The sequence below is a fragment of the Solanum dulcamara genome, chromosome 5 (genome assembly GCF_947179165.1).
Source record: "Solanum dulcamara chromosome 5, daSolDulc1.2, whole genome shotgun sequence".
Lineage (NCBI taxonomy): Eukaryota > Viridiplantae > Streptophyta > Magnoliopsida > Solanales > Solanaceae > Solanum > Solanum dulcamara.
In genome coordinates, this window is record NC_077241.1 from 69,858,542 (window position 1) to 69,867,530 (window position 8,989).

General features: G+C 33.9%; 1 protein-coding gene across 2 annotated transcripts; it reads left to right on the forward strand.

Annotated features, from left to right (window-relative positions):
• Positions 1-292: 292 nt before the first annotated feature.
• LOC129889533 (uncharacterized) lies at positions 293-6,066 on the forward strand. Of its 2 annotated transcripts, none has more exons than XM_055964872.1 (6): positions 293-816; positions 1,206-2,264; positions 2,600-2,794; positions 2,897-3,030; positions 5,058-5,168; positions 5,788-6,066. In XM_055964872.1, the coding sequence occupies exons 1-6, from the start codon at positions 637-639 to the stop codon at positions 5,831-5,833; spliced, it is 1,725 nt and encodes a 574-aa protein (XP_055820847.1). In that variant the 5' UTR covers positions 293-636; the 3' UTR covers positions 5,834-6,066. The 2 variants fall into 2 exon arrangements, with proteins under 2 accessions (XP_055820847.1, XP_055820846.1); XM_055964871.1 differs by having other exon boundaries at positions 294-816; positions 2,876-3,030.
• The last annotated feature ends 2,923 nt before the right edge of the window (positions 6,067-8,989 follow it).

An 8,989-nucleotide genomic window follows, 5' to 3' on the forward strand; every position in this document is an offset into this window, starting at 1 on the left:
TTAAGGATTAGGCCCAAACAAGCGAGTTGATGGTATCCGGTGGAATTGAAAAAGTTGTAATGATTAACCATTTTTATAGAAATAAAATCTCTAAAATTATCAATAATAGATTAAAAGGTTTAGAAATTTTGATACTTTAGTGATAAGTCACTTAGAATTATTGTTTTTTAAGTTTATGCTCTTTTTATAAAAGATCTATAAAAATAATTAAAAAAATCCATTAAAGGCTAAAAGATCTCATTTCTTAAAAAAAAAAAAAAACTGCCAAAATCCAAGGAAGATAGAGAACAATCATTCCTAAAATCCTAAAAAAAATAAATACAAAGTGGTTTGCATTTGAATTCGCGCTATTACTACACAGGCAGCAACACATACACATTACACAGCCAAAAGAGCAACAAAAGAATATGTATATACTGTTTAAACGGCAGCGTCCCGACCAAGCTTGAATTTGAATCCCCAAATACTGCCACAAATAACGCCCATATGCTCTTCTCTTTCCCTACCACTACCCCACTACACTAATCCATCAAAATTATACACAATAAATTTGTATAAAATAATCAAAATCCAACTATTACATTCAAATTACTGGATCTGAAACTTCTCATTTGGATCTACACTTTTCTACTTGTAATGGGTTCGAGTAGTAGCAAGAACAATGCAGCTGATTCACAGTTGCCGCCGTCGTCTCCGGCGGCATCATCTTCATCGTCGTCGTCGTCGGCGGTCGTTCGGAGATCTCGATCTACTCGGAGTAAAGTTTTTCAGTCAGCGTGTCTCGGATCTCGCGATTCTGAAAATGAAGTAGCACAGGTTTGTTCTCTGTGTTTTTCTAGCATTTTGCACCTTTTGATCATGCTACATTGTGTGCTTGTTTGGCTTTACAATGGCCATCAATAGGTTAGTGCTCTTAGGCACATTATGAAAGGCGATTTAGTACTAACTGGTTTTCCGTGTATATTTGTTTTTTTAGTGGTCTAGTTTAGTGCTAATGGACAACAGATTGGTATTTTTCTAGCATTCTGCATTTACGGCATGCATAGAGGTTGTTTCATTGTTGTACTTTTGGCTCTAGAATTGTTAGTGCTCTGAAAAAAATGTATAATATTCTTAAGCTGCACAGGTAAATGTGGAATATAGTATAAACTACTACACTTTTGTCATTTGCGATATCTTTTTTGATTCATAAACATGTATTTCAGGCTTTGGAAAATCAAACCAAACGAAACGAGGCTAGTGGTCCTTGTTTGAGTGAGGCTAAATCAGGAGGAAGAAAGGCTGAATGGTTTGGAAAGGTTAAAGTTAAGAAGCATGATGAAACATGTGTAGCCTCCAATGTTGGGCTTGATGATTGGAATGTTTCACGCATATCCGATACCATTGCTAGGAAAGGTGATGCTTCTTCTCGAGCTTCATCATCTAGATCATCGAATCTTTCAGGTCGTTTCCTCCCACGCTTCAGTTTTCGTCCTGGAAACACGAGCTTCCGGCTGAGCAGAGCAAACAGTTTAGGGTCAGCAAGGTCCCTTTTTGCATCTTCACAGAGGTTTGCTACTTCAATTGATGGGGATGAGCTTCCGCGCTCAAGTTCGTCAGGTAGATTCACTGAAAGAAATGAAAGGACACAGAATTGTGACTTCTTTCCTAGTTGTTTCAGCAATCAGTCTCCTAGCCGATGCTCTGAAGATGTTACTTCTAATAACTTAGTATTTTCTCCTTCAACTGCTAACTTCTCTGATAATTTCATGGATGAGCCACATCCTGCTTCCAGAAGAGGTTTGTCAGGTGACAGACATGATACTAGAGTAGAGTGTACTTTTAATTTATTTTCTCCAAGAAATCATAATTATACTGATGGTATCGAGACAAGAGTTTCTGACAGAAGGAGTGCAGCTCGTGAGCCTACTGAAAGGAACATCAGTATCAGCAGAACCCTGAGTGTCGGTAGACTTCGCGACAGGGTTGTTCGAAGATCATCATTTCCTGATGTTTGTTCCTTTCAACGGGAAATGGAAACCGAACATGCTAGTGAGAATAGTGTGAGACAGAATTTAGGTGGTGAATTGCGTTCGGCGGCATCCGAAGTGAATGACTTAATTCTATCAAATACTTCTGGCTTTCCATCATCTGGTGCCTCTACCTCCTTGTACGGGAGTCAATATTATGCAGTTGAGAGCCCAAGAGGAAGAGAAACAAGATATCATGATCTTCTGGAGCATAGGTCAAATTGGCTAGAGCGGCGAAGAAGAATAAGATCTCAGGTCTGTAAATATCTGCCTAACTTCATTGTGCGTACATTTAGGCTATATTCACCCCCATATAAGCAAGAGGGTAATAGTCTGTTTTGCTATATACATGAATGCAGTACTTCTAATCCTGTGTGTCACGTGTTTGGTGGAACTCGTTGGCCACTTATGAAATAGCTACTTCCAAATTAATTCTTAAAATATATGTACCATTTGGTATTATTTTTTCAAACAGAACTGTAATCTGAATGTGCTTGAAAAGCATATTGAATGTACAGTCCCTTTAATCATGTATAGTTTTGAGCCAAGACACCACTTTCTTGACAAGCACATATTGGACAACTTTTTAGGTCTACGCCCTTCAACGACTGGGAAGGCGCTTTGAGAACCACTCTGGACATGAGAGATCTTGTGTTTTATCTGGTCAGCATCGATCAGGTCACTGTACATGTCGTATCAGTAGCCAAGGAGCTAACTTAGATAGTGACAGTAGTGCCAGGGCAAGCATTTCAAGAATTGTTATGTTGGCAGAAGCTTTATTTGAGGTAATGTTACCAATCTGTTTTACTCTATCAACATTTACCTTTTAATCATCAGTACGAGTTGAACTTGGATACTCATTTTAGGTTCTGGATGAAATTCATCAGCAATCAGTTGTATTATCATCCCAGCCTTCTGTATCCTCAATCGGATCTGTTCCAGCACCCAATGAAGTTGTTGAATCCCTACCTGTTAAATCATACAACAAATTGCATAGGAGTTCGAATGACGAAGTTGCACAGTGAGTAGAACATTTTACTTTTTTTGCCAGTTTTGCACCTTTAAGATTTTATTTTGTATGCTATTGTCAAAGGCGCGCTTAAAGCGCACTTAAAGCGCACTTAAGCCCTGAAGCGAGGCTCAAAACGTGTTGAGCACTGTGCCTCGCTTTTTGTGCGCTTTAGTGTTGTCATCAAGGTTCTAAGGCATATTTTTCCTTTCCAATGAGCCTCTTCTGAAGAGATGACACGAAACAATTGATATTTCATTTATCTTAATCTTTTTTCAATTTCTTTGTTCATATAATTGTCATTCATGTTTATAATTATTAGTCTTACTATATATATATATATTTTATTTTTTCTCCCTTTGCACCTTTTTTCATTAAAGATCACACTTTATTTGCGCCTAAAGCTCCAACGGACCTTAGATCTTTTTTGCGCTTTTCGCCTTTGATAACACTGGTATGCTAATTGCTTCCAAGCAATCTAGCAATGCTATGTTTTTGTTTCATTTGTTCCTTTTTTGCTTGCACCATTTTACAGTTTTGTGCTTTAGTTTTCAATCTCTAATTCTTTCTGAGAGAGTTATTCATATTGATAGAGCACTTTTTAATAGTAAATTTAAATGAATTTCCAAAAGGTTATGCAAAAATTTAGGGTCAAACGTAGCTAAAAAAGGTACTTTTTGCTTATTGAACCATTTTGCTTGGTGTATCCATTCTAATTAACTATTGCAGTTATGTTTTTGGATTTTGTAAGCTCCTTGAATTTGGATCGGAGAAAAAGGAACATATAGGAGCCCCTGAAATTGCATCTCTGGTTGCTAATTAACTAAAAATTCAACTTGTCTGATAAAAAAATAGCTAGAAGAGACACAGATATTGAAGGGAAGCTACTGAAAAAGAGTAGCACACTAGCACTTCTGACTGGCATGATTAATTAGTAGTCCTATGGAAAAGGAAAACTTATGACCAATGATAACAGGCTCAATAGCCAAGTGAATCTTGCTTAACCCTCTTTATTTCCTTTTATACTGCATTTGGCAAATCCCCAAAAAATGAAAATCTTTCTTCCTCTGAAAGGAGGTGAATATAGATGTATCTAAAGGTTTTTTATAGAATACTGATTGAAGAATGTTCATGAATGTTCTGAAAGATGTTGACATATCTTTATTTTCTAATTTCCAATATGTGAGGATCTGAATTTTTTTTGCTCTGAGTGTGGAATTTGAATTATTGGAAGCATTTCAACAAACCAAACTAGCCAGCTCACTTGGCATTAGTTATATTGGAATAAGAAGATTTTGAGCCATTTAACAAGCAGATCTCTGTTTCAGATGGGATTTCTACGATTGTATTCTTTATTTTTCTTCTTTTTTTCTTTTCAGCATGGAGAGTTTGCTTTGTCTAAAATGCAAGCACGTACACCTGCACGAACTGTGCTTTGGCATTTTGTTCCAAATTATATAAGTGATATAATGGTACCTCTAACACTAGAAGATGTGTCCTTGTATATTTGATGATACCAACACAAGCACTGTGAGAATGCAATGATTCTAAAAAAAAGAAAGAATAGAATTTAAGATACTGGGAAACTTCTCAACTCCAAAGCATTTGCCACGAAGTACCAATAATCTTGAAGGTCTTCTTTACTAGTATTTTGCTGTCACATGTACTTCCATTAATTATCCAATTCTGAATAGAAGTTTTAAAGAGTTCGAGGTGCAAGTATTGGTCTTCTTTCATTCTCAATCTGCTGCTAGCATAGGATTTAGACCTAGAAATAATCTATTTGGTTATGTCCTCCTGGAGTAAGTTAACTCATCATTACTGGTTGTCTGGGAATAAATATAACATGATTGGGTGCTTTATGTTAAAACTCCTTCAGGTTTTGTTTTTATCTAATTCAATATGCAGAATATTTAAATTTTTCCTTTTCTTTCTTTCATTCTTAGTCGAAAAGTTAATTTGTTATGTGGTGTGGTCTTGTTAGCTTGAATATTATGGCCTTATTTTCTGCATGTGAATATTTGGATTTATTTTGACAGATGTTACATTTGTCTGGTTGAGTACGAAGAAGGAGATATGTTACGAACACTGCCTTGCCATCATGAATTTCACAGGACTTGTGTTGACAAATGGCTCAAAGAAATTCACAGGTATACTTTTCCCCTTTTGCTTTGTGCTGATATCTTTCAGTCAATTTCAGAAGCTTCTCAACTATGTGTATCATCCAATTTTCCTGAAGATTGAAGTTACAAACTTCAATCTAGCCTATCCTCTTATCATGATACTTGCAAATAGGTGAACAAAAATGTACTTGAATATGATTTGATGAGATGGAATCTCTTTGGGACTTGTTTCTTGAACATAAAGTTTCGGGTATTTCCCCGGTTAGTAACCTCAATCTTTCCTTTGCCTTTGCTACCGTACTCATGAGCAGAAGTATCATGTTTGAAATCATGCTTACTAAGATAATGACTTTGTAGGCCTCGTAAATATTCATTTAAAAGCTGAAGATTTCATTGAGGATCACAACTGAAAAGTTGATCATCTTACCGGGAAAAGGAATTAGATTAGGCTATGAAGATTGCAACCCAAAAAAAAGATTAGGAGAGGATGTAGTTCCTGAAGTGTCACTAGTTTTTTAATTAAGATCTCAAAGCAATAAGAGTGATTATAATCTTGTCTTGCCTTGTGATAATTATCTTTTTCTTTTTGACGAAAAATATCTTCCTCTAAATGAAACTGAAGTTAAAGTTGTTCATTTTGATGTAGGGTATGCCCATTATGTCGAGGTGATATCTGCCAAGGAAATGTTTGATGTTGCTTTCCTGGATATCGTCTCTTGTATTATGAATCCCCTTGACAGTGTTGCAAGAAGAGTTGGAGCCCGGAATATCTTTGATACACTTCAGTCTGCACGGTTTGAGAGTTTGGTCCTGTTTTAATGCAGTTATCCATCTCTTTTGTTGTAATTGTCTGCCTTTACAATATTCATTTGTGATAGAAACTTATACTTTCCATGTAAAGATGGATCAACTACTTGTGCCATAACGAATGATCTGGGGAACGTTTTCAAATGGGGTAAGAAGCGAGCTACAGATTTTTCAATTAATATGCTGATGGCTTCTATGGGAAACCAACTGAGAAGTATCTTTTTATAATCCTTCACTGTTAAAAAAGATAATGGAAGCTACCAGGGTGAAATTACTTCATTTAGAGCAACAACATATCCAGTGTAATCCAATGCCTAGTTTGTGAAGGTAAAGGCTGTTTTCCATAGATCTTCGACTATGCAAATAAATTGTTATTATTCGTTTAACATGAGAAGTTTTTTGTGTAGTAGCAAATTAAATATGGTTCAAAATAATAATCTTCTGTTAGTATATATCGATTTTTATGGAAGTTTTGTCCAAATTGAGACGAACTCACGGGCAAGCGCATGACAATCATAGAAATTGAAAAACAACTCTTTGTTGGTGTCTGTTGATAGTCTATAACTAACAAGACCTTATTAAGATTAGAAATTTCACCTCAAAATATTTTATTGTTTAGGGAGAATTATACTTGCTCTCTTTTTTTAGTACACTAGATAGAATTCGCCCGTGCAAGTATGAGCTCAATAATGATCATAACTAACTATTTCAATAAAATTATATTTATTTAATTCTTCTTTTTCGTCTACAAAAAATTAGTGGAAAATTAGTTATTGTCCACTGAGAAATTTATCATTGTATCTCAATCCATCTTTCTAGAATTTTTTAGCACATGATCACACAAGGAAATCTTTTCTTTGATAGATCAAACAAATTCTTAGTTAAAATTTAAAATTAATAAAATTACTCAAAAATCTGGTGGCCTTATCAACCCCCTAATTTACTAACTTCAAATATATATATTACAATATTTATTACATACAAGGAATGGAAAAACACATAAATCAAGCATTGCAGTATACAGTATCACATACATTTGTATACAGGCAACAAAAATTGCAGTATTCGATTGTAAATTGTCCATCACTTTTAATGAAAAACTGTTATAATTATAAAAAGTCACAAATAGTGTGACATATTTAAGAGAAAAGTCTCAAATATATTTATTGTTTCTTAAAAATCATATTTAATCAAACATATTTAGATAAAATAAAATCCACGAAGTATGTTTATATCTAAATCTAAAAGAGTTGGCACAAATCCTTAAGAAAATAATGATTGACATGACTATTTTATCACATTATTCTTATTAATTGATGTTTAGTATTAGGTCTTGAAAAATGATCAAGAGAATAAGTAATTAATTCTAAGAGTAAAACATGAAAAATAATAATAATTTTTCCTAAAATGGTTAAAGTGACAAATAAAATTAAAAATCTATTTTTAAAAGTGTGAATAAATAAACATGAATAGATGGAGTAATAAAAGATGCATTTGATTCATAATTTTAATTAATTATTGAAAGACACGTAGAGTCACAATTGAAAGGCAAAGGTTAACTGTCAAACTACCATTACTTTTCATACAAATTACAACTAAGCACACATATTGATACCACTCGCTCACTCACTCTAATATAGTAGAAAGTAGCTATTCCGTTTGCCATGACTGTAACCGTGTGTTCGTTAGGGTGAAAAATATTTTCAATTTTATCATGTTCGATTGGTCTAAGTTTTTTTTTAGAAAAATAATTTTTTTAAAAATGAAGAAAAAAATGTTTCTAACAAAATTAGTGAAAATAAATTGTATAAGTGATAATCTAAATTTATTGTCTCCTCCAAACTCACACCCAATGCCCCCAATCCCCACTCGTTGATCATCTCTCCCCTCTTCATCTATGAACCCTGCTCCCTACCTCATCTCACACCTATAGTGTTTTGCTATTTACATATAAATATTTTTCGAATAGTATTTATTTACTTACTTATAAACATTAGAAAATAAGTAGGAAATCACTTATTTCCAAGAAAAGATTTCTATTTCTACATGAAAAATATTTTCCTGTGTATCGAACACCCCCTAAGTAGAAAAAAGTGAATGAGTGAAATTTTATCAAGAGACCAAGGGAGTTCTTAAATATTGCAGAAAAGAATTTCAACTTTTACAAGTGCAAATGTGATCCTACATATTTTGGTAAGTTGTTATATATACTATGTTTATTCATTGTAAAGTTGTTTATAGTATTTTTATTTTCCGGTAAGTTGTTGTATAGTATGTTTATAACTTGTTGTACAGTATGTTTATATTTCGGTAAGTTGTTGATTAGTATTTTATTTTTTTGGTAAGTTGTTGTATGGTTTGTTAATATTTTGGTAAGTTGTGTTATAGCATGCTTATCTATAGAAAAAATTATATGTAATCCCAAAGTTTTTTTTTTTTTAAAATCCTACCCTAAAGGCCAAAATATATACTAGTACAGTACACGTGGACTCATTAGCCAAACATCTCATTGAAATCTAACACCTCAAAAATGAAAGTTGAAATTACTCAAAAGGAGACAATCAAACCATGTTCTCCAACACCTCCAATCAAAAGAGATTACAAGCTTTCCCTTTTTAGATCAATTATCAGCTGCCCCTTATGTTCCTATTATCCTCTTCTATTATTCAAACACCAAATTTTCACTTGATCACCTTAAAAAATCCCTCTCAAAAACTTTGACTTACATGTACCCTTTAGCTGGTAGAATAAAAGATGAGTTCACAATCGAATGCAACGATGAAGGAGTCGATTTTCTTGAAGCAATTGTTAGTAACATTACCTTGTCCAACATTGTCAATGACCCAAAAATTGAAAATCTTTGTCAACAAGAACCAAGTGAACAAGTTTTGCTAGGAGTTCAATTGAGTAAGTTCCTTTGTGGAGGAATTTCCATTTGTGTGTGTGTTTGACATCTAATTGCTGATGCATCCACACTTGGCACATTTGTCAAAACATGGGCAAATTTGAATAAAAAAAATGATCAAGAAATCAATAGCATT

Coding starts and splice junctions, on each gene's coding strand:
- LOC129889533 (XM_055964871.1), top strand. CDS start 637: ATGGGTTCGAGTAGTAGCAAGAACAATGCAGCTGATTCACAGTTGCCG. Junction 2,795..2,875: donor TGGCAGAAGCTTTATTTGAG/GTAATGTTACCA, acceptor TACTCATTTTAG/GTTCTGGATGAAATTCATCA. Junction 5,169..5,787: donor TGGCTCAAAGAAATTCACAG/GTATACTTTTCC, acceptor ATTTTGATGTAG/GGTATGCCCATTATGTCGAG.